The sequence below is a fragment of the Phoenix dactylifera genome, chromosome 17 (genome assembly GCF_051530095.1).
Source record: "Phoenix dactylifera cultivar Ajwa chromosome 17, Ajwa_hap1_PhDact_Kaust_v1.1, whole genome shotgun sequence".
NCBI classification, from domain to species: domain Eukaryota; kingdom Viridiplantae; phylum Streptophyta; class Magnoliopsida; order Arecales; family Arecaceae; genus Phoenix; species Phoenix dactylifera.
The window spans coordinates 9,444,784-9,470,626 of record NC_143206.1 but is presented as its reverse complement, the minus strand read 5'-3'; the positions used below and the strand labels follow the sequence as shown (position 1 = coordinate 9,470,626).

Genomic DNA, 25,843 nt, shown 5'->3' with positions numbered 1-25,843 from the left:
AGGCTAGGTATTTTGGATGAGGTCCTGGGTTGTTAAAATACCTGAGGTGAGGTCCTAGGTTGTTACAATACCTGAGGTGATTCTTGTTCTTATTGCATAGTCCTAGGAAAGCATGACGTAGGTGGTGGTCGAGAATAGTTGGAGCAAGGAGAGCATGCTGTTGATATTTATAGACACAAACACTTTCCCTTCATTAGGGACTAGGGGATATTCGGGGACAACCAGGAGCCAGCTCCGCAGCATCATAGATTGAGCAAACTATTATTGGCAGATACTCCTTGAGATTGTCATTCATTACCTAAAGCTGCCACTCCAGCGCATTGCTCTACTTAAAATTTTAGTTTGTTAGTTTTTTCCTCGTTGCACGTAATGGAAAAAATATTGGATATACCTCGGTTTAGACTAATCTCTTTGATCTCAGTATTATTTGAGGTGTCACTCTACTTGTGCTAATAAAGACTAGTAGTTACAACGACACTATAGTCAATGCATGATCGGCATAATTGCCATCGCGTGCTGCTCACGTAGGACGATTACTACGTTGTTAATGTGCAACCGACCATTACGATGTAGTTAGGGCATGTTGCGCCAAATTAGGTAATGGATTAGTATTCTACTCTATATAAAGGGGTGGCCCGAGGATTCTCAGATAGGTTCATTTTAGAGATTTCACTCGATAAATTTTCTTCTTTCTACACCGTTACTCTACTATTCTGACTTAAACATCAAAAAGTTTTCCGCCGGAAACTTTTTGGCAAGCTGACTTCTTATAGGTTGGCCTTGGTGGCTTTCATCTTTTCCTCACCTCGGCCATATCCGACCTTACTTCTCTTCGGTTCACCCGACCTCAAAGCACACCAAGTAGCCGCCCACCTTGGTGCAGAATTTAGCGGCAATAGCAGGTAATTGTCATAATCGACTATCAAGAATTATATCTTTTCATTAGCAGTAGTTAAGATATGAACTTAGGCCTGTTTGGAAAAATCCCGCGGAAATAAAAAGAGAAAAAATTATACTCTAAACTGCATTCACCGTGTGGTTGTGCACCACGCCAATTATCTGATCTCATTTCAATGGGCTCTATTCATCACATGCTCGTCTTGATGATTGGCCTATAGGAACGAGATAGGGTCATTGGTGGGGTGCACAGCCTCGTTGATGCATGTAGTGTCAGGTATAATTTCTCGAAAAGGGAAGCATGAGATGGGGGAGAAAGGGGGTAGGAAGGCCATAGGTTCCAATTTTTTCTTATCCATCATGTCCATCCTGGTCAAATAACAAGTTCAAAAATTTGAAGCTCTTACAAGTAACTAAAATATTACCCTCTTGCTACTTACAAGTAATTAAAATATTTTTAGATTATAAAATAATAATTAGAATAACAATAAATTAGGTTTAAGAATTTAAATAATATTATTAATTAAAATTATAATATAATTAAAAAATATATTTAAAATAATGATTACATTGCTAAACAATATTTATGCGAAAATTAAAAAAAAACATAATGAAAATAATTTAAAAAAATGAGGATTTATAAAACAATATAAATATCCTCATACCCTAGAGCGTGCAATGCACGTGCAAGAGGATTCTATATAAATATTATTGGCCCGTCGCTGGGGCGGGCTTGCCGCTTCCTCTCCTCTCCCGAATAGAGAGAGACCCGGCAACAGGATGGTATCATTCTGTCCGCTTTGCTTCCCGTAGTTTCTTATTGGCGACTTCGTGTTTGATATTTTTGCTTGGTGTTTTTCCTTTTTTGGAGCTTTTCTTCTCGTACTTCAAGGAGTTGGTGGGCAAAGAGGTGACGGTGGAGCTGAAGAACGATCTCGCCATCCGTGGCATCCTCCACTCCGTCGATCAATACCTCAACATCAAGCTCGAGAACACCCGCGTCGTCGACCAGGACAAGTATCCCCACATGGTATGCTCCCTCCCTTTCCTTCTTGATCTCCCCAATGACTTCGTTCCATGTCCTCTTTCTCATAGTCGAGTTCCGGGAGGTATTTCTTCTGGTGAATTGGTAATTAGTGACCGAACACTATGCGTGCTGGAATCGGGGAAGGTGGGAATCCGGGTAGGGTTTTTGGATTAGGGTTCGTAGTTTTATGATTCCTCTTTGATTGTCTTCTCGAGCATTTTTTGTGGTTGGTTTGAACATTTAATCTATTTATACTGCCTTCTGAAGACTCATGGGAACTGCTGTCGAAAGGCGTATGGCTTAAAAGTTAGTTAAATAATTGTGCGTTGATGGTCAGGAATTTAATTTGCTTGGCTTTGGCCAGGTGAGGAGCAGATTTTTTTCTTATGTTATTTTTTTTTTTAAAAAAATAGGTTGGTGTGAGAATTGTGTGTCATACCTTGGATGCTTGAGTTGGGGTTAGGGTGATGGTAGCTCTATGGGGCTTTGAACTTGTTGTATCTGTAATTGGATTTAGTGAGGAAAGGAACAATCTGTTCATAATTAAGAGAGTTACTTCTAACATGAAGATGTGGATGAATGAAACTGTTGAGCTAGTGGCATAGTGAAGGCATATGGTTATATATGATATTATGCTGATAGAAATTGCTCGTGGTCTAGGCATTTTAGCCATAAAATTGTATATTTAATCAGGGAATTATGCTTTATTTTTTTGTGAAACCATTGAATAACCATTTGGTATAATTTTTGTACAAGATTACATCTAGGGCAAAAGACCTCATCATCCATAACCAATATGATCACAATGCTTCTTGGAGATAGTACCCTGGTAATGAGATATTCAGCCAAAAGCATGGTGCTAACAACATACTTCGCTGGCATCATGTAATTATTCTTAGGAAATTATGAGAAAAGGACATCTGGTTCTTGACATGTATCTGCAAATATCAATATATTCAGTGCTAATACGTTTTATTCCCATTGGATCTTGTCATTATTGATTATGAAGTCTTCGATTAATTATTACAAAATATCCTAAATGGCCTTGAGTTGAAGTCATAAGGCCTTATCTCGTAGTCAGGTTTCTTACTTGGACTTCCTTTTTAGTGGAGACCTAGTATCATGGAGCTAACACCTTTTTTGAAGTGGAAGTGGACATCAACTTCTTCATTGATATAGCAGGCCTTCTAAATCTGCTATGGTTTAATAGCAATTCATACTGCTGAAAAAAAGTAAAAAGAGAAAATCTGTATTGTAGGACATCTAATTGAGCTAAGTGATATTCATAGTGAAGGTGATAAAGTAGTGGTTTGACGAGGAATGCAGAATGGGTGGAGCAAAGCAGTGGACATACAATTTCAAAAGAATTTTAGGTGGTCATGGATCTGAATTCTAGAACTATAAACAAATGAGAGGAGGTTGATAGCGTTCTTTGAGAATTTGAAAAAAAAAAGAAGAAGAGTAAAACCTATGTAAGTTATACACCATCATCTTCAAAGCATTGTTCCATGGCTAAATCAAGAAGAGCCAAATAGGTCAAACTGTTCAAGAAAGGTGGAAGGCCAAAGCAAGATGTAAGCCCCGAGGTGTAAGGTGTAAGCCTCAATGTATTTCCTAGAACTTGTAGAGGAGAAAGAAAATCAATGTGAATAACATAGCTACAGGACATTTATATATGAAATTTGGTATGAACTGCACTTTCCACTGGCTAACATACACAAATTTTAATGGTTAGTGGGCCACTTATTTTACCATACATTGGCTTGGAATTTTGAGGCTACATACAACATCAAAACAAAATTATTATGTCCCTTCTATCTGGCTATGGAATGGTAAGTATAAGTTGTAACCTATCCATTTTAGTCATAATTGTGCACCTTGACATTTTGATGAGATATTCTCCATGTCATACAGCTTCAATGACGAGGTTCAAGGATTCTTCGACATGTGACGTCAGGCAAGGTCAAACAACCCTTTCTGATGGAGCATGGTGTCTGATATCAGCTTACTGTTAGATGGGCCCTTAGGTTTAGAAGTCCCCTCCTATCTTGGATTTAATCAACGCTATGGATTTTCTAGGATACATCTTCAGATCAGACCATTGTTTTAGCTAAAATATACATAATTTTGATGTTCTTCAGTGAGACATTTTTTGAAGAGTTAAATGCACTAAATGAACTCAATTTTCACCAAGTAATTGTGACCTGAAAAGAACTAAAATGAGATAGGGATCTAATGCTATATTATTGATTTTTCTAGTTTTAAAATTTGTTTAAATGGCCAGAACTTGCTTGGTTGAATCAATTGGCTTACACTAAAGTCTTGATTGCTTTAAATTTGAGTCATCATGACCTATACATGCTGAGGTAACATTATCTACAATTTATAGTTTCTGGATAGAACTAATGAAGATTTTGATATCTTTCTTCTTCCCTGTCCTCTATTCCTTGTTTGTTTTCTTAACCTAGAGAAGGCTTGAGGATTCACCTCTAGATTGAGGATCCAGTTGCGTCAGGAGCAAAGCCCCCTGGGCGTGGGCCCAAATTTGAGAGCTGATCTGGAACCAGCTAAATTATTGATCTAGTAGAAATAGCTCTGGCCTGATCACACCTGAGTGGACGCTATATTAAACCTGAGTGGCCTTGTAAGTTAGCACACTGGATGTTGTTCTATATATATATACACTCAATGCCTGTTCAGTCAAGCTGGATCCTGACTTGACCTAACCCAATTACAGCCCTATATGGTCTTAATGGTTTTAGCTTTTCTGGTTTTGTTGGAGGGATTGTTCCAAAGCATCGCCTTTTGCATTTCCTTGCATTTTATTAATCTTGTGAAAGGGTTTTTGATATTAGTATGCTGAAATTAGAAACTATACCAGTTACCAAGCATTTTTCATCCATGGGTCATGTAGCCTCACTTGAGCACTTTCTGAAAGCATTTCCATATCAAAGGAAGGTTCTACCTCTCACAGACTAATTCAAGTTTGTTGACCAATAAGGCAAGCCTCGTCTTCTTTTGAATATAATAGTTGTTCATCCTATTCTGGATACCCCATCTACCATGTTGCTCTCAAGTTTGCCCTGCATACTGCTTGAAGAGCCTTCTTCTACACCATAACCATAGTTTCTTCTTTTTTGGTTAAACCTGGGTAGACAATCGTGGAAGATAAAATAGGTCTTACCCTTTGCAATTTAGCCTATTAGGTACCTGAAAAGGCTGGGCTGCATCCTTGCTTTGGGATTTTGAGGACTTCCTGCTTATTACTTGTGCTGATTGCTGATATGTGCTGCTCTTTGGCTTTTATTTTCCCCTCTTTTCATTTCCATATCGGTAGTTGGACTTTACAGATTCCAATCTTTAGATCAGCAATTCAAAATAAATGGAAGGCTAACATATTATTTTCTTATCTAAATATCATTTGGATATCTCTGTTTTTTATCGCATAGAGATGCATGCTTATTAACCATGATGATTTTTTTCGTTGTACTTCACAATACATGTCTGTATATTATGAGTATCAAGATTGTAATTGTTGTTGCTTGCTCTGACTTAGCTAAATTATCCATAGCCTTTTTCCATGCTTGCATCTTTTTTAATAACTTGAATTGTTATAACTAGTCTAGGCCATATAGCCTCACAAGGATTATGACTGTCACAAAACATGCATTTTTTATGTAGGTCATCTGGATTTTTAATCCCGGGTCAAATGTACGTAATTATGTAGGTTTTGCAGGTCTAGCTATATCAAATCTATATTACCCTCATTTCAAGCCTTTTCTTGGTTATACTTTTGCAGTTGTCAGTGAGGAACTGTTTTATCAGGGGATCTGTGGTGAGGTATGTTCAACTTCCTCCGGATGGCGTGGACATCGATATCCTTCATGATGCCACCAGGAGAGAAGCTCGTGGAGGCTGATTATGCAAAGCTGTTTGGCGGTCGGCCTCCCCTCTGAAAATGTCGATGGCTTGTCTAACTTCATTTTCCATGTCTTTGATCCTGTATCAATAGAAAATAGCTTAACACAATTGTGACCGCTATAAATCACTCTTATTTACAGGGTTGGTAACATGTATTATTGGAGCTTCAAAGATTACAAAGTCTTATATTTAATATCAATTCCTTTGTGGTATTGATGAAAGTTGATTAATTGAAGCGCACTTGGATTGTTGCACAGTAGGTTGACCAGGCGCCTGGATCACTCTTCGCATATTTGACAGCATCACATCTGCTCATGACTCATTCTTGTCATAGAGACGTTCTCTTCATCTCTGAATTTTGTTTGAGGCAACATATCTCCTTTTAAAAGAAGTGTATAAATTCCTAGATTTCTCATAATACTTTCCACCCAAGGATGAGATCACTGAAGTTAATCTGCCGTGCAAAAAACCACTCCCTTTTTAGGTTGAGATGTACGGATGAATTGATGCTTTGTAGCGTGCTGTCCATGGCTGTAGCTAGCATGAAAACAGGATATATATATATATAATTTAAATTGCTGAGGAGCTCGCATTGTAGAAACAATGCATTGTCCATGGCGAACGTCATGAACTGAATGAACGACACATCTCGAAGACTGAACTACTACTAAATTCTATAGGTGAAAGAAGAGAAGAGGCGGGGTTTCTTCTAATTGTGAAGCCACTACCAAGTCCATAATAAGACCCTTGGAAAGCTAGAACTAGGTATACAAAAGTTGAGAACAAAAGTCCATAATAAGTCCATAATATTACTTCTATCAGGCTTAAGTATTTCAAAAATTCCATCAGGCACCTGCAGCAGGTGAGGATATTAGCTCCCAAAGGACACCACAGAAACATGCAGACAAATAAATCTTCAGGAAAGTACAAAACTCTTAAATTGTTATAAGATGGAATATTTCATATCTAACCTTATTCATGCTTCATTTTCCTGAAGAACATCATTATATGTCCAACTACAAATAAGTATTAAGAAAAGGTATTATTGATTCCAACTACGAAGTTCGGACTAGGAGCTCAACATATTCCATCAGGCAACTGCAGCAGATGAGGATATTAGCTCCCAAAGGACCCCACAGAAACATGCAGACAAATAAATCTTCAAGAAAGTTCAAAACTCTTTAAGTTGTTATAAGATGGGATATTTCATATCTAACCTTATCCATGCTTCATTTTCCTGAAGAACATCATTATACATCCAACTACGAATAAGTATTAAGAAAGGGTATCATTGATTCCAACTACAAATTTCAGGATACATTGACTAGGAGCTCAACAGATAAAAGAGCACACAAATCCTCAGTTATACATAACCTTCTTCATAATATGTAGGAATGGTCTATTAATCTGTCACAGAATGTTCAAACTGTGATTTCCTAGTTAAGATACTTAGTAAACCACTCTAACATGCCTTGATGAGCTTCTTCAGCTTTCTTCACAGCCGGTTCATCACTGGTATCGTATCTCACGGTCCATCCATGTGCAACACCAGGGAAGATCTTTACATAGCTATTGACCTGCATCAAATAGGTTGATATGAAGCTTGACTAAGTTGCAGCAATCATTAATTTTGGTCTCATGATGAAAGACCTTGTATAAGAAATCCATTTATTTTAAATGAGGATGAACATTGTTGGTCATAATCTACAACAAACTATACATACTAATATCATATTTTTTGGATGCCATTATTATGTGAGAACCATGCCAACTAGGCCTATCCCGGACCAAAGTCGGCAAGCCCAGCCAGCTTCAAATCAAATAATTCAAAAAAAATCAGAATAGGGGATCGTGATCCCCTGCTCGAATGGCCGCTGTTGAGGCATGACCGAGAGTGGAGTGGCCGGTGCGTACGGCTGGCGGCCGTACGCAACGGCCGTTAGGGACTGTTGCAACTGGTGAACCGTTGGCTGGTGCTACCGTTGGGCCATGATTATCCCCTCTCCTAAAGATCCTATTTAAACCCCTCTTTCCTCTCGACTGACTCGTCGCTGCTCACCTACCCACCTCCTCCCTCCCTGCCTCCTTCCTCTCCGGTGGCTGGCGTACCACCTCAACCAAGCTTAGTCGCCCGAAGCACCTCCATTATCTCTCTTTTCTCACTTTGAAATCGCGGCATCTCATTACTGTGCTCATCGAAAATCAAAGCCAACGACGTCGTCCGAGCCAAGGTAATGCTCTGACCCTCTTCCCCTTCCGTGTTCTCCCAATGAGCCGGAATCATGGCCGCCGGTCGCGAAATCAGCCAAAAATCAACCGAATAAGATCTCCTATTGTGCCTCTTTTTTCTTTTTTTTCGGCCATGCCCGTTGTCAGCATTCATCGCCGAAGCCAACAGCTGCCCTCGGCCTCATGTCTCCACCACCTGCTGCCACCTCGCCAAACCACCATGGTCAACCACCAATCAAAGCCTCCTTTATCCTCTGTTTTGCCAAGAAAGAAGAAGAAAGAAAGAAGAGAAGAAGAAGAGGAGAGAGAGCCATCCATCTCTTATTTCTCTCTTATTTTCTCTCTTTCTTCTCTCTCATCTCCCTATTTCTCTCTTTAAGAAGATCCCTAGATCCATAAACCGAGTCCTACCTCCCTATCCTATGGACCTGAGTCAACCCATGCAAAAGGCCCTGATTTGCCTTGGTGCCCGAGCAGCTTGCCATACCATTTTGTATAAGGCTTCCGTGGCGACGTTTGGAGCAGTGATATCCAAGCCAGAATTCCTTTGGAATGAGCCACGTCATATGACCCTTTCTATACGACACTTCATTTCTTCTAGCCGGCAGGGCGGAGGTGGGATTTCTGGCATGGTGGTGCAATTTTTCATGAATTTTTCATTTTTCACTCAATGATGGAACTTCGCACAATCACCCCAGCCCTGTTAAGTGCCTATAAAACCCATTATTGAAAAACCCTATCAAATGGCCTTTTTGTCCTAATTTAGTCCGTTCCCCATGATTCATTGATTGAGTTGCTTAGATCTGACCTAACCTAGCCACCTGTCATCCGGCCAACCATTCCCTTTGTCTTGTTATTTCAACACTATTAAAGTTATCAAATGGGAATTAATCTTACTCTTAATATCATTAAATAGGTTTAGCAGGATCGTCTAGTGAAGATGGAAAGTTTAAAACGGAAGAGATAAGTAACCCTAACACTCCTTATTAGTTTTCAAATTTTTACTTATTTTCAAGTATTATGAAAATACGAAAATAGTATTAAATACTGATGATATCATGTTTTCTTAAAATCAAAGATCAAGCATACGATATTATGGAAATCGTGATTTATTGCGAAATAATGGTTCCATGATTATTTTACCGTTAAGCATTATTTACAAACTATGAACTCCATATTTATGAAATTTGTATTTTGTTATGAAACGAATAATTTCATGATTATTCCACCGTTAAAAGTTTAATTATGGATTGCAAACTCTTTATAGTCTTTCAGCGATTTATTCATGTATGATTTAAGACAATATGATTTAAAAACAAATGACTTAAGAAAATTTGTTTTAAGAAAGCTATGACTATGGATCCTTAGATTATATATGGCCCTCGCTAGCGGGTTACGGTAGCTTGGCATACGACCCTCGCTAGCGAGTTACAGTAGCTTGGCATACGGCCCTTGTCAGCAGGTTATAGTAGTTGGCATGATATTGATTACGACCCTATCACGGATTTAAGGTGACCTTAGCATTTAGTCTGAGAGAATTATTATAAAACTATGATAGAAAAAAATGACAAATGATTTATAACTTTGTAAAATTAGCACGATTTATGATTTTGCTTATACACTGGAAACCATATTTATATAATTTGCATGATTTATGCATATGAGCATGATTGATTTATGATTGTACTGTTATTATGAAATATTCTTTTTCTAATGGTAGTTATCTTCTCTAAATGATTTATTAATGCATGTAAAAACTTATGCTTAATCCAGTAAGATAGTAAAATGTTTACTTACTGAACTGTATCGCTCATATATCTCTATTTTTATTTTTTTCTCTAGACGAATAGGATCAGTGGGGACGAAGGATGGTCCATGCTTGTTTGTGCTAGCAAGCTTAGCGGTCTATATAGTAGAACTTTATTTCTTTAGTTAATTATGAATTTGTAGATTAGGAATTTCCTAAATTTTGAGAATTATGGATTTGGTATTTATGTTTGGATTTAGATGCTCTGAACCAATATTGATTGAATTTAATGGATAAAGAAATTGGACTTTTATTTATTACACTTTGTTTGAGATGAATTTGAAAGTTAAATCAAATATTTGGTTTCGTGTTATCGTGGATTGTACCTTTTAGTAGCATGGCCATGTTATGTTCCGGATTTGGGGCACGAAATATTTACCAATGCATCACGTGGACACAAATGGGTGGTGTCAATAGTCCCCCATTTTATTAAAATGGATAATGACACAATTTTTTGGGACATACCATTTATCGTGGTTAAAGATCTTATAATATGATTTACACATCATAGATCATACTAATACATTTTACTGAGTCATTGAAATTGCGCAGTTGTAGATCACTTGATGCTTAGATAAATGACCTTCAAAACTCATTAGGTTTCTAGGTCATTTAGATGTAGATCTTGATAATAGTGTGGGTCCTCGATTCAAAACACTGATGGCTGATTTTGCACAAGTAGGCTTGAAGCCTTAATCCTCCTCAAAGAAGAATCTCTCTCACTCATTCTGTGTGCTCGCACATGTGTGTGTGTGTGTGTGTGAGAGAGAGAGAGAGAGAGAGAGAGATTCAAGTGTAGCTCGGATCACCAAATAACATATAGAATGAATGACAAGTCTTTCAGGAATTTTCATACCTCAGATTTGACGGACAAAATCTCCTCAAACTGTTTCAACAGTTCAGGTGGAGAGATCTTGTCAATCTCAGCTCCAAGTATAGCAATATGGCATTTAACCTCTGAAAATAATTGAATATTTCCAAGATCAAAATATAGCAAATTTTATTTAATCATAAAATTAGATAAAGAAATTCAAAGAATGCTCAGTTTTCCCATCTAATAATCAAAATCATGTACTTTTTATGTTGCTGTTAAGATACATACCTTTGATGTCATCAACAGTCACTAATGAGGGATGTAGCATAACTGCAGCTTTAATGTAATCAGACTTTCCTAATTCTGCAACTACCTTGGCTGAGAAGATTCAAAAATTTGCCTTTAGAGATCCTTGAAATCATCATAACCCAAAAATTTATTTCAAGTATATTCCAGCTAGAAAATCATAACTCAGGTCAGAAGGATATACTAACATACCACCCCAGCAAAATCCAGCAGCCCCTATTGCAGACACACCTTTATTTTTCAAAGCCTCAATTACCAATTTTGCATCTTCAAACCCTTTATCCTGCAAAAAGTTGCAACGTGAAGAAAATTGAAGTAGAATCGTAATTCTCTAACTATAAGAAACAAATAAACTGCAAAAAGCAAGTGTATTAAGAAAGAAAATAAAAGATCTTTTCACTCCAACAATTAAATGCACGAAAGCAGAAATTGTATGTTAAAGAGGTGCATGAAGCAGTATGCTGACATGATTTTTTCATTGTTACCCAGTTCCAGTAATGATGGGGAATTGTGCCAAGGAAGATTGAGAATGTAGTATAGCTTCCAAAGAAGTAATAGCTGAAGCCTTGTCTTCCTTAAAAGCGGAACTGGATGAACTAAGCAAAGGAGGGGTACTGTAAAAGAGCATTTCTACAAAATAGTCATACATGTTAGACTGTACATACATAGGACTAACATATTTTGTATTGTACAGATTATCCTTACAATTTTCTTTGTTCATTTTCATAATTAGCTCTATTATTTCTCTATCACATCTTTGCACAATTACATAGAATGGGCAGCTGACCAGCTGTTGCAGTGAGAAATTATGTCAAGTTACATTGAAGATATTATTCGATGCAGTGACAGCCTTTTTTCCAAGCACAAAAGAATATCTTCAGATGTTAGGTTTTGTAATTGAGAATGGGAAAAATCCATTTACAGTAGGACCATTGGCTTGTTAATATCTTTTGAAAATCTTGTGGGCAGCTGCATTAGGAACGTGAACCAACTTATTCGCCAGAGTTCTTGGAGGCTACTTGCTGTTGCGTAGAGTCATGCTTCGTTGTTCAGAAATGGAGTGAAACTGAAATATTCAATTCCGTAAGAACATAAAGCCAAAGGATTGTTGGGAGTATAGTGCTGACCAGATTCTTGTCTTCAGAGTGGATTTAACCAGAGAAACAAAAAAGAGCAGTTTTATATGGCACTTTGTCGACTAGCTGAAAGAGAAAAGGTATGATTGGCTACAATGTCCTATATTTGCCAGAAGGAATTAGAGATTTTACAACACCAATTTTTCAACTGTAAGCAGGCAACTGGCTCTAGACATTTATTAACTGAAGCTAAAGGAACAAATCTGTATTAAACTTGTAATTCCACAAAGTTTTTTACTGCTTATAAGAATTACAATTTCAAAGAAGGTAACATGACTGCCAACCTCGCTTTGGAGTCTGCAGTAAGTTCTGGATGGGAAAAAAAAAATCATTGAAAGGTAATGAAGTACTGCAAAACTCGAATAAATTAGAGGAATGAAAATATGTATTGCAATATATGAAATAATGCATTCACTGCAAAGCTATTGATGCAATGTGTAAGCAAATACGTAAAAGAATGCATAACATGTAAAAACTACAAAAATGATTTTGCAAATACTATTAACAGGTTAGCTAACATATTCCTTGACATAGGTTGTTAACTAATGAACATCTTGCTCAACAATGCTTTAGGTTTATATTTTAAGATGATTATAACATACCGTCCCATGACTTCCAATCCATGTTGTTATAGGCTTCTGATCTGGTACATATGGATCTCCATAAAAAAAATCAGGAACAACCACAAAGAATCCAGCAGCTGCAACTTTGTCTGCCAGTTTCCTTCAAAGGATAAATGTCGCAGGCATACTTCTAATTAAAATGCATATATACCAAGAAACATAGTGCTGAACTTAACAACAGACAATTAGACATACATGCATACATAAATACATACAATATATAGTTGGACTTGGCTACACTCGAGTCGATTTCCACTCAGATTCAGTCAGGTCCACACTAGATATCGGAGGTCCCACATCAATAATGTGAGCCACTTGATCTGATCTACTATCTCTAAATTGCTTACATACTAAAAATTATACAATTTGGAGATCCTAGCCTATGCTTCAAGTAATCAATATATATATAATTTAATGTTATTTTAGACAATCCAATTTTTTGACCCATAGACTAGGAGTCGCCAAATTGCATGATTTTTGGTAATGGAGACAATTTAGAGGTAGTAAATTACATCTAATGGCTCGGATCATAGATATAAAACCTCCATCATTCAATCCAAAACTGACCAGATTTTAATGAAAATCCACTTGAGCGTAACCAAGTCTACTCTCTACATACATACATATATACATATATATGTATCCATAAACGTATTGTGTATATGTATGTATGTATGTATGTATGTATGTATGTATGTATGTATGTGTGTGTGCATGTCTGTGTATATATATGTGTATATATAGGTATGTGTGTGTATGAACTTGACTTGGCTATACTCAAGAAGATCTCTATATACATTTGGTCAGGTCAAGTTTGAACCATGAGGGTTCCACAACAATGACTAGAGCTGTTGGATATGATCTACTAACTTAGTTACGCACCAAAAATTACGTGATTTGGAGACAAGCACTGCATCAAGTGGTCATAAAATTCGATAGTTTAAATAGCACAAAACAATGCATATTTTTATGACTACTTGATTGATAGGCTAGTAGTCTCAAAATCACATAATTTTTTGTGTGTAAGTAGTTTAGAGGTAGTAAATCATATCCAACGACTTAGACCATCAATGTGGGACCCTCTCTTCCAATCCTGGTCTGACAAAATCTGAATGAGGATCTACTCGAGTGTAGCTAAGTCAAACTCTCTCTATACATATATAAATACTTACATATATATATATATGTGTGTGTGAGTGTGTGTGTGTGTGTGTAAGCATGTATATATATATATAGAACTATGTTTATCCCAAGAGGAGAGGGTATCACTTTTCTTGATTCCAAAATTAATAATGAGGCATCCAAAATGAAGATTCACATGCTTTATTCTACTAAAAATGCCCAAAAACCAAAATCATATATTTTGGTAGTATGAATCATGTAGACACAAAATAAATGTTATTTATTGTGCTAGTGTGCTAAACTATATCATAAATCATTTGAATTGAAAAATCACCTTATTGATCATGATCTATGCATGTTAAACTATGCATACATTGAAAATCAATAGACTTTAATGCTTGAATCATAGAAAAACATGGCTTTTTTATCATTTTAACCGTTCATTTTTGCACCCACACATAGGTTACAAGCCTTCAAACATGTGACTTTTAGTTTTAGGCATTTTTGGAAGCATGGATCATGATCTATGGTGTGGATCTTCAATTTAGATGTCCTATTATCGATTTTTGAAATCAATAGAAGTAGCATCCTCTCCTCTAAAGAGAAGCTTAGTAAGTGAGAAATCAAATCTCAAAGTTGATTTGTACATACATACATATATACATGCAAGGTCTGATGAACCGGCCCGTACTGGCCGGTTCGGACCGGTAACCAGTACACCGGAGCAGTGAAAATCGGTACGGGCCGATTCTATGCCGGAGACGAAGAGAAGGAGAGAGAGTGTGGGGAAGAGAGGAAGGGAGGAGACTTGTGGTTGCCATCGGAGGGGGTGGCGGAGCCCGCAGGGGGGCGGGGGAACCCGCAGGGGCGCGGTGGAGGCTGAGGTCGCGCCCCCTATTTCGAATTGAAAATTTTAAGTGAAATCGGCAAATCCGTTGCCGATTGCACTTAAAAATCTCCAAATTTTTTAATTCAAAAATTTTTAAGTGAAGTCGGCACCTGATTTGCCGACTTGACTTAAAATTTCCAAATTACAAAGCCACGGCCGCATCCCCTGTTTCGAAAGAAACAGGGGACGGGGCCGCGGCCTCGGCCTTCGCTGTCCCTCCGCAACTCTCCGATGGTTGCCACAAGTCTCCTCCCTCCCTCCATTCCCTGTGCTCTCTCTCGTTCTCTTCTTCTTCCCCGACTCCGGCAAAAAAGAGCTGGCCGGTTCGTACCGGCCGGTTCCGATACGAACCAGAACCATACCGGTCCGGTAGGCGACCGATACGCCTACCAGACCTGATACGGCGAACCTTGCATACATGTATATATAATACATACATAAATATACACAAGCACACACATAAAGAGAGATGGTTTCATGCATATTTTAAAATCAAATCTCAAAGTTGATTTCTTGAAATGGAGTATAGTCATATCATACATGCATACATATACACACATACAGAGACAGAGATGGATAGAAGCCAATTGGTAGAAGCCACGGTATTGGTTCGGCAAACCTTATATAGTATGGTCTTATCTTACTACTTAAGAGGATGGATAGATTAGTGATTCAAAGATAGAGCTTTCCCCTTCCTATTTATTCCATATCAAAAGTGTTGCAGCTATTGTCATCACTATCTAATCAGCCCCACCATTTACCCTTTTTACCACATATCAACTTGTTGACATATACAAAAAGTTTTCTATTACTGTAGTTCTCCTTGTGCATAAGATTTTAAGGTTCCTAGGCTGTCAAAAGGGCCAAGGATTCCCTTAATTGCCAAGTCCACTGAGTAAGCATAATAATATAGAAATTCAATTAGAAATTATCTCATATGAGCAAACACATATAGTTTGTTGTACATTAATAATTTATAATAAGGTATCAGCCTTTACAGAGAAGGAAAACAACACTAGCTCAACATACACTACAAAACTTTTTTCCATTAGAAAATTTGGGTTGGGTTACCCTTCAATTCACACTAAAATAGGAATAACAATAGAAACAAATAAGAACAAAGAGGGAGAGAAGCATATCTTTTTACAATATTTTTTTTTTAAATTAATGTGTATGTAAATTTATCATTGTAACCAATAACTTCAACAATAGACCAATTCTACCATTGGATTGTAATTTATGAGGAAAACACACCATTTAACAATTCGCTTAGCAACATGAAACAATAAAAAGGATTAATATACAAATATTCAATATAAATCTAAGGTGTGCGAGTTTAGGACTCTCCAACTCGTTTTGAAAATTCAGAATACTGGACCAAGAATATGTAAAAGAGTGATACGCACCTCAAGTTTGGTGCTTCATATCCTGCAAAGAGAGAATATGTAAAATAAGAAATCTTGAATGATAGAGTATGGATATGAGAAATTTGATTTTGATAACCAAAACAACAACATGATCAAAATGACAAAAGTGAAGATTAGCAATCACGAAGGCAGTGTTACCAACAAAGTCAATAACTAAATTCTAAGTTTAAGATTAAAATTATTATAAGGAAATTGCTTTAACATCCACCTAATCTGATCTGACAACTTTGATATTGCAATGTGTATAGGAGTTATAATTGGCAATTGCATAGAATAACCTTGTGGTAGTAGTAAAAGATACCGGCTAATGCAGTTTCTTTTGTAAAAAAAAAATGAGCAGCTTACTTAGGCATTCTAATCGCATGAATAGGAATCGAAAATGCCCCTCCTTTCTTTTCTTCTTCTCTATTTAATTCAAGAATCCCATACACCAATGGACCATGCCTCCCTTGCTTTCCTCTCCCCCCTCCAACCAAAGTTCTCCACAATAGCCAATGTACTCAAATAAATTCATTGTCTACCCATGACAGCTCTCCTCCCTGCCTCCTTCCAACCATTGGCAAGCATCAGTTGCAAGTGCCCTAAAGATCATCAAACTGATGAGGGATCACAACTATGTCATAGGCCCCGCAAGAAGCTGGTGCTTCTTTAGGAACCGAGGCATGGCATCATATGCCCTGGGCCCAATCATATCCCTCTACCATTAATGAGATTGCTAGAATTCACCAATTTTAGCTCCTCATCAAGATTCCCTGGTGAGATTTTAGACACCCTCCAATGAACAACTTTGCCATGTTTCAGTTCCCATAGATCCAAAACCATCTGAGTTGACTCTTTTGCAAACAACAAGCTGATGAAAGCCTTTGATTAGGTCAATGAGGCCAATGACGTCCTCAAGATATTTCATAAGATTAAATTGTCTAAATGCAATCCAAGCTCACCAAGTTTACTAAGTTTACTAGGCCATGTAGGATAGGCACATAGGCTGCTAGTAAGCTCATCATCTCCCTATCTTCAATCTGTATGCTACAACCATGGGGTTTATTGTCACTCTATCGGCTATCCCACTATTTTAATGAGAGACAAGGAAATGGGAGGGGATCAAGATATAGGCAAAAGAAGTAGTTTACATAGTTCATATTTGTGAACTATTGTTAAATCACCCACTGCTAGATCAGGTGGGTTCAACTAATCAATTGGGAGTGATCAGAGTGGACAGAGCATGAATCGGATCGCTTCCTCTATTGAATCAACCAACCACCATTGATTACCAAATGGGTTGTGCTAGGTTGAGTAAATGGAAGGATGGGACAGTGTAGAGAAAGGAGCAATGTCCCAATCCTTTGATCTAATTATGTTTTGATATATTTTAAATGTAAGAAGTGGTTGCACTAGTATGTATACTCCATTAACTATTTTGCCCTTCCAGATTTCTTACAAAATTTGAAAAACAAATTTCTTTGTAGTGAAGTAAATCCAAGCTAAAAAGCCTCAAGAAGGCATAGGTACTATGTTTTGTTTGTTAAAGACTATTCTTACTTGGCTATGTGTGATGCATTGCATATCTCAAATATTCCCAGATATCTCATTATCTTGACATAAGGTTTATTAGTTGCATCATTGCATGTGTATCTAGGTATGTGTCTCTATACACATACATGAGTATATGTACCTATGTGCATATGTCTTATCACTTTGTATTTCCCTAACATGTATGTTAGCACACTTGCACAATTAATACCAATAATTTGCACACATGTGATAAGAAGTGACCAGCCCAAACCATAAGATTTCTAATTTTTAGGCCCTTTTAAGTGTAGGTCATGATCAACAACCACGTGAGTCTTCAATTTTTAGGCACTTTTCAGGAGACCAAAACATATCATTCTTCCACCATCATGCTTTAGGAACAAGGAAGAACACTATAAATGCTTTGGAAGTAGATGGGTACCTATTGGAAAACCAGCAAGCTATTGCCGATCAGTTTCATTCTTTCTACAGCAACCTTCTTGAAAAATTAGAGGGTAGCTGCATCACTGTAGACTGGGTTTCCTTGTACACATATATGGCAGTGAATCTTTGTGCTCTTAATAATATTTTTCATGAAAGAGATTAAGGAAGCTTTGTTTGCTGTTAATCCAGACAAGGTGACTGGCCCATATGGGTTCCCTTTCTTTTATCAGAAGCACTGGCACCTCTTGAAAGATAACATTTATCGACCTATGCTTGATTTGTACAACAGAAAAGTGGAGATGGATAGGATCTTGTAGGATAGATATATAATACAAATAAATTGGTAAAATCTTTTCAATTTCGCCCACAACAGGATTTTACTGATAAGTAGGTTCGAGACATCCAAAAGATTCCAGAATCTATTTTTAATTACCCCTTTTAGACAAGGGAACTTTTGATTAAGAGGTTTTATATAAGTGCTACCTAAAATTAAATATAATAAGTATATTAAAATAAATATAACTTTGTATATTTTCAATCAGGTTATTGTGATTTAAACTAAGTTAGACGTAACTTTTAACACTATGGACTTAGATTAGAACTGAATACATATTGCACTCTATTAATTCTTCTTAATATTTTAAGAATTCATTATCATTGTTAGAAACAATTGTCATAGTTTGCAAGTTTGATTTGATATCATAATTTTTGATTTGGTATGCATAAGTGTTATTAATGAAGTCCTTGCAATTCACAAGGATAATTTTCATTTCAAGGAATAGAACTTTATATTCAAGAAATAATATCCTTCACACTTAAATAAAGTTTTATATGTTCAACTTCAATAAATTTTTTTGGAGTAATCCTTATATTTCACAAACCACCATGCTATATTCTCTAACCTTCATCCCAGAAACAGAAGGCGTGTCCCATAAAGGGGGCAAAAAGAAGGAATGGGTGAGGGAGGAATTAGTATTTACCAAAGACATCGGAGATAAGGAGGATGGCGAGTTTGGAGTCTGATGGGCCGGCGGTGTAGGCCTTGAGGCCCCCCAGGTCGTCCACCACGCACCCTTGGCCGCCGGCCGGGTTCAGGGTGGGCGGGTTCTCGCAGCACTGGGAGCTCGCCATCTTTTGAGATCACTTGGTGGAACCGACCCTGCGGAGCTCGTTTGTAGAGGGCCAAACCGGGAGGGTTTAGAGGCCACAAAATGAGGTTTCTGGAAGGCTGTGACATCACGGCTGAGATCAGCGTCTCAGAAGCCGTTCGCATGCGTTTCCTATCTCGAGCCAGAAGTCACACGCAGCTCAGAACAAGGTCTTAAATGCGACGGTCAGATAATCAAGGCCGTTTTTACCAAAAGAGGGGAAACGGCTGGTTTGCTCTGGCAAAAGTTTCCAACGGCTAGTGTTGCTGGAAATTGGATCCGGGGGCCGCCGTGAAGCCGTAGAAGGAGGAGCTCCGCTGCTGCAGGAGGCGGACGGCGATGCGCCGGCTGGTTGCGTCCTCCGCCGCGGGGGGTGTGCAAGTCCTGCAAGAAAAACCGGTGGCCGGGCTTTCCGGCGCCGGCCCTCCGATGCCTAAGTCAGAGGGGGCAAGTATGTGGAGAGAGCAGGGGAGAGAGTATGTGGAGAAGACAAAGAGAGTCTTGTGTTCAATTGTGTTTGTGCTATTTTTCTCCTTTTTCCCCCAGGTCTAGGAGGGTTCTCTCCAGCTCCGGGTTTTTTCTCTTGTTTTTTGGTCCTTCCTCCCTTTTCCCCCCAGGTTTCCTTTTATAGGAGGATTTTTGTTACCTGGGAGGTGACAGGAGGTTTGTCCTGTTTTGTAATAATTGGGCACGATTTGGCCCATTAATGGCGTAATGGAGAACGGGACCGGATCAGACCGGAATCAGGGAGTTGTCACGGTCGATCGGACCTGTTGGAGTGGTTGAACCGCCGGCCGCAGCGGGCCTGGGGTCTGTGGATGGTAAGTGCATTTATTACCGAATGAACCGGCGGTCAGGTAGAGCCATGCGCTCTGATGGTTCAGTGATCCGGAGATCGTCTTGGGCCGTGTTCATTAAATGACTGAGTGCATCGGAGACTTGAGAGAGTCTCGCGCGTTAATGGCAGGTCGTGCCGAATACCTGCGAAGATCTTATGCCTTGATGGCTTGGAGATAGTGGCAGGTCGCAAGCCGTAGGAGTTGTCAGTCCCTTGGACTTTGGGCGGAGGTTGAACATTTGGTTAAGGCATCGGCTCGGCAAGAGTGCCGAGCCGAGCTGGTCGCCCAGTGGGGCGCCCTGTGGCGGGGTTGCTTCAAGTACTCCTGGTCGGCGCCCTTTAGGCGAGCACCTTCTAGCAGAGCGCCTTGGCGTTGTCTTTGGTCGGCACTTTCTAACCGAGCAGCTTTGGGTGGGGCACCTCTTGGCGCACGCTCTGGTCGACGCCCTCTAGTCGAGCGCCTTCCTGGTCGGCATCCTTTGGCCGAGCAGCTTTCCGGTCGGCGCTCTTCGGCCGAGCGCCTCTATGGATATATGACTTAGGGTTTTTCCCCTAACACTACCCCCCGACTTCCGAGCTCCAGTTGGCTATCAGCTGGAGCGCGGGAAGTAGCTTTAATTGGGTCGTCTCGAATTCCGAAAATTTTGATTTACTGTGCGTTTTGAATTATCGAACGCTTCGAGGTGCCTTTAATAGGCGGCGTCTCTTCTTTCCCGAAGAGCCTCATTATTGGGACACCTTTTGCGAAGCGTCCTCGCGTCGTGGGCTCATAACGGGGCCGCACGATCTTCGACTGCGGATGCCTTTCCGCACGATCCGATGGGGCGCTTCGACATTCGAAGCGCTAGCCCTAATTAAATGCGTCGTTCTGTCTTTTAGGCCGACACGTGTTATCATCTAACCAGGACGCAGCGCTTTCTTCGCTGATCCGGGCCGTTGGGGAGGTCTATATAAACTCTCCCCCGGCCCCCTGTCCTCTTTCTATTGCCTTCTGCTTCCAGCTTCCTATTCTCCCAGCCTTCGTCAGACCGAAGTCCCTTTTCTCCGGCATCTTTCCCAGGTCCCCCTTCTTTTTGATTTCCCTCTCTTGCAATGGGTTCTTTGCCTAGTGAAGTAGTGTCCACCATGAGTGCCCTGGAGGTCGAGATGACCGAAGAGTGGTTTTTCCCTCTTCACGGGTTCCGTTTGGAACCCGCCAGGCGAAGGGATCGGGTAACCGATCCTCCGGTAGGCCGGATCGGAGTGCACTCGGAGTCACTCTGGGCCGGCCTCCGATTCCCTCTCCACAGCTTTGTGAATGAGTTGCTGGCGGTATGCCAGTTGGTTCCGGCGCAACTCACTCCAAACGCTTGGAGGACAGTGATGGGTTTTCTGTCACTGTGTTTACTGCAGGGGATTCCTACCTCTGTCAACGTCTTCCGGCGACTTTTTATTTTTAAGTCGAACCCGGGAGACGGGGAGTGGCTCTACATCGCCCTTCGGGCGGGTCGGCCACTCTTTCAAGGTGCTCCTTCGTCCATTCATGGCTGGAAGGAGAAATTCTTCTTCCTTGGTTCTGCACAGTCCTGGGGGTTTGACCCCAGGTGGAGGCCGGCCCAGCTTAAATCCATCAACAGGCTCCCCCAGCTTTCTCCGCGTGAGCAGGAGATCTTTGACACCGTCCGCAGCCTTGGGGACGGGATTTTGCTGAATGGCCTCATTAGCGAGGATGCCCTGGTGAACGTGGGCTTGAGCTCGGCACGTCCTCAGGGTAAGGATAGTTACAGCAACTTCTTATTTCCTTATTGTTCTAATGTTCTAATTTTGCTTATCTTTGCAGACATCGCAAAAATGGTGACCAAGAGCGAAGTCCTTTACGCCCGCTTCCAGAAGAGGGCAGCTGAGCTCTCGGGGGAGCCTGCAGAGCCGAGGAAGAAGCAGAAGGTCTCGGCAACCTCGACTCCCTCGGCGGCAGTGGTGGCCGAGGCGGGCTCTTCCCGCCCTACACATCCCGAGGCGGGGCCTTCTCGCCCCGCTATCTCCGAGGCGGGGCCTTCTCAGCCCGCGTGCCCTGAGGCTGATCGGAGAGAGGGCGCGGGCTCCGGGGGCTCGGGCTCCGGAGGAGCCCCGATGGCGCCCCCATGCCCGACGCCCTTGGCACAGGTTCCTGGTCGGCAGGACGCTCCAGTTGCCGACCAGGGGAGGAGTTCAGCGGGTCCCGTGCTTGCACGCCCCGCTATAGTTGTGCGGCGGTCAGATCGGCCGCTCGTCCGACCCCAGCCCCCTAGCTCCGAACCGGGGGGCAATCAGGGAGCTTCGGGGTCGGCTCTACCTAGGCCAGCCGATGCTGGCCTTTCGGGCCCATCGGGCTCGGGGGGACGGGTGCCCCTTGCACCCACCTGGTCGGTGTTCGAGGGAGATTCAGCCCTCGAGAACCCTCGAGTAGCGCTGGAGGTATTCCGGGTCGCGCTGCTCCCAGCTGACCGGGCAATGATGCAGTCCATGAGCTATAATGCTTTCATGGACTACACTCGCTGCAACGCCGTCCGGGTAAGTAAAATCTTCCACTTGTGTAATCCGTATAGATTTTCTACCAGTGGCGCCTTAATACTTTTCTTTTCATCTCTTTTACAGCATTTGCACGAGACGGAGATGCTGATGCACCTAGTCCAAGAATACCGGAAGAAAGCCCGGAGGTGCCAGCGCGGCTATGACGAGGCCCAGAGGAGGTACACGGCCGCCGAGGTGAAGTACCAGGCCTCCGAAGCGAAGTACCAGGTCTCTGAGGCCGAACGACAGGTGCTCCAAGAAAAAGTCGGAGCATCTGATGGAAGGATTCGAGCTCTGACCGCCGAGCTCGATGAAGAGAAGGGCGCGCACGCATTGGCAAGGTCCGAGCTGCGCGCCGCGGAGGCTCGATTGGCTAAGGCCGAGCAGGCGTTGGCCTCCCGCGAGCAGGAGGTGGGAAATGCCCGCCTCCGACATTCGGAGCTCGAGCAGGAGCTGAGGGGCCTCGAGCGGAGGGCCGCTTACCACGAGGCCCGGGAGATGGAGGCCCGGGAGAATGCCCAAAACGCAGTGAAGCTCTTCCGTGAGTCGGAAGAGTTTCACGAACTCATGGCTGAGGAGGGCGTGAACGGGTTGATCCAAGGCTTCTGGGATTTCCGCAATCAGCTGCGGCGGCTTCTCCCGGATTTTGATGTTAACCTGCTCCAGCCGGGAGCAGGGAGGGCGGAGGCAGAAGCAGAAACCCCGGAGGCGGAGGCAGAAACTTCGGGGGCCGAGGTGGTCGCGGCTGTCCCCGAAGTGACCGAGGTTGCCCCCGAGGTCGCCCCCGAGGCTACTCCTATTGCTGCCGAGGCCATCGAAGAGGTCCCGGCAGCCGAGCCAACCACTCCTAGTACTACCGAGGCCGAGGTGGTCGAGCTTGAGCCTCCGATGTAATTTTTGTTATTTTTTGTAAGATCGGGATGGCTTCTCATACTTGTAAGGGCCAAACCCGGATTTTGTACTTAGCCTACGGGCCTTTTTGAAATGAATATACATTTCTTTTTTGAAAACTGTGTCTGCCGTAGCCAAGTTTTTCTGCTCGGATCCGTGTTAGGTTCCGAGGATATGGGCTCTAGGGCCTCAGCTTTTCCTGCCACAGGGTTTTGAGTTAAGAGTTTGGCTTGCCGAGCTCCATTGCTCGGTTCTTCGACTAATGATATAGCAACGCTTGTGCTTATACCAAGGGTTTGGGCTCGGAACGTTTTTCCGAGCCTAGTCCAGAATTCGACTAAGCCCTAGGGCGGTCGTTAGGACTTGGGACTTCTTAATGCGGCGAATTTCGAATCCGAGCCTCGGGTTGCCGGGGCGAACCGGATTCTTTTCTTACAAATGGACTGCATACCCGTCAGCCCGTGACGGGGATTCACCGGACTTGCAACAATGTGTCGGTGTCATGAGCACTTCTTCGCCGAGGCGATCGAAGACGCTCCTCTGTTCGGTGTCCGCTTTTTGAGGACATCGGCAGAGAAAAATCCAAGACAACGTAGAAGCATTAAATGAATGGGTACCTTGTACCATATGCGTCCTTGCGCCGAGGCGGCTGAAGACGCTTCTCTGCTCGGACTCCGTTCGTATGCGTCCTTGCGCCGAGGCGACTGAAGACGCTTCTCTGCTCGGACTCGTATGCGTCCTTGCGCCGAGGCGACTGAAGACGCTTCTCTGCTCGGACTCCGTTCTTGTACCGTATGCGTCCTTGCGCCGAGGCGACTGAAGACGCTTCTCTGCTCGGACTCCGTTCTTCGAGGACGTCGGCAGAGAAATCCAGAAGCAGAATAGATAATGTAAAAAACATTAAGTAAATGGGTACGTTGTACCGTATGCGTCCTTGCGCCGAGGCGACTGAAGACGCTTCTCTGCTCGGACTCCGTTCTTCGAGGACGTCGGCAGAGAAATTCAAAAGCAGAATAGATAATGTAAAAACATTAAGTAAATGGGTACGTTGTACCGTATGCGTCCTTGCGCCGAGGCGACTGAAGACGCTTCTCTGCTCGGACTCCGTTCTTCGAGGACGTCGGCAGAGAAATTCAAAAGCAGAATAGATAATGTAAAAACATTAAATAAATGGGTACCTTGTACCGTATGCGTCCTTGCGCCGAGGTGACTGAAGACGCTTCTCTGCTCGGACTCCGTTCTTCGAGGACGTCGGCAGAGAAATTCAAAAGCAGAATAGATAATGTAAAAACATTAAGTAAATGGGTACCTTGTACCGTATGCGTCCTTGCGCCGAGGCGACTGAAGACGCTTCTCTGCTCGGACTCCGTTCTTCGAGGACGTCGGCAGAGAAATTCAAAAGCAGAATAGATAATGTAAAAATATTAAGTAAATGGATACGTTGTACCGTATGCGTCCTTGCGCCGAGGCGACTGAAGACGCTTCTCTGCTCGGACTCCGTTCTTCGAGGACGTCGGCAGAGAAATTCAAAAGCAGAATAGATAATGTAAAAACATTAAATAAATGGGTACCTTGTACCGTATGCGTCCTTGCGCCGAGGCGACTGAAGACGCTTTTCTGCTCGGACTCCGTTCTTCGAGGACGTCGGCAGAGAAATCCAATAATAGATAATGTAAAGACATTAAATAGGTACCTTGTGCCGTGTGCGTCCTGGCGCCGAGGCGACTGAAGACGCTTCTCTGCTCGGACTCCGTTCTTGGAGGGCGTCGACAGAGAAATCCAATAATAGATAATGTAAAGACATTAAATAGGTACCTTGTGCCGTGTGCGTCCTGGCGCCGAGGCGACTGAAGACGCTTCTCTGCTCGGACTCCGTTCTTGGAGGGCGTCGGCAGAGAAATCCAATAATAGATAATGTAAAGACATTAAATAGGTACCTTGTGCCGTGTGCGTCCTGGCGCCGAGGCGACTGAAGACGCTTCTCTGCTCGGACTCCGTTCTTGGAGGGCGTCGACAGAGAAATCCAATAATAGATAATGTAAAGACATTAAATAGGTACCTTGTGCCGTGTGCGTCCTGGCGCCGAGGCGACTGAAGACGCTTCTCTGCTCGGACTCCGTTCTTGGAGGGCGTCGACAGAGAAATCCAATAATAGATAATGTAAAGACATTAAATAGGTACCTTGTGCCTTGTGCGTCCTGGCGTCGAGGCGACTGAAGACGCTTCTCTGCTCGGACTCCGTTCTTGGAGGGCGTCGGCAGAGAAATCCAATAATAGATAATGTAA

At 41.8% G+C, this 25,843-nt stretch overlaps 2 protein-coding genes across 2 annotated transcripts; one reads left to right on the top strand and one right to left on the bottom strand.

Annotated features, from left to right (window-relative positions):
- Positions 1-1,626: 1,626 nt before the first annotated feature.
- On the top strand, positions 1,627-6,057 carry LSM2 (Small nuclear ribonucleoprotein family protein). The gene is made up of 3 exons (XM_088713158.2): positions 1,627-1,680; positions 1,769-1,927; positions 5,724-6,057. The coding sequence occupies exons 1-3, from the start codon at positions 1,678-1,680 to the stop codon at positions 5,841-5,843; spliced, it is 282 nt and encodes a 93-aa protein (XP_088569284.2). The 5' UTR covers positions 1,627-1,677; the 3' UTR covers positions 5,844-6,057.
- Positions 6,058-7,049: 992 nt separating this feature from the next.
- LOC103716437 (endo-1,3;1,4-beta-D-glucanase-like) lies at positions 7,050-19,326 on the bottom strand. The gene is made up of 7 exons (XM_088713157.2): positions 19,132-19,326; positions 16,178-16,199; positions 12,740-12,860; positions 11,194-11,284; positions 10,984-11,073; positions 10,738-10,838; positions 7,050-7,422 (listed from the first exon to the last, which is right to left on the bottom strand). Exons 1-7 carry the CDS (start codon positions 19,280-19,282, stop codon positions 7,282-7,284), a joined length of 717 nt encoding a protein of 238 aa, XP_088569283.1. The 5' UTR covers positions 19,283-19,326; the 3' UTR covers positions 7,050-7,281.
- Positions 19,327-25,843: the final 6,517 nt, after the last annotated feature.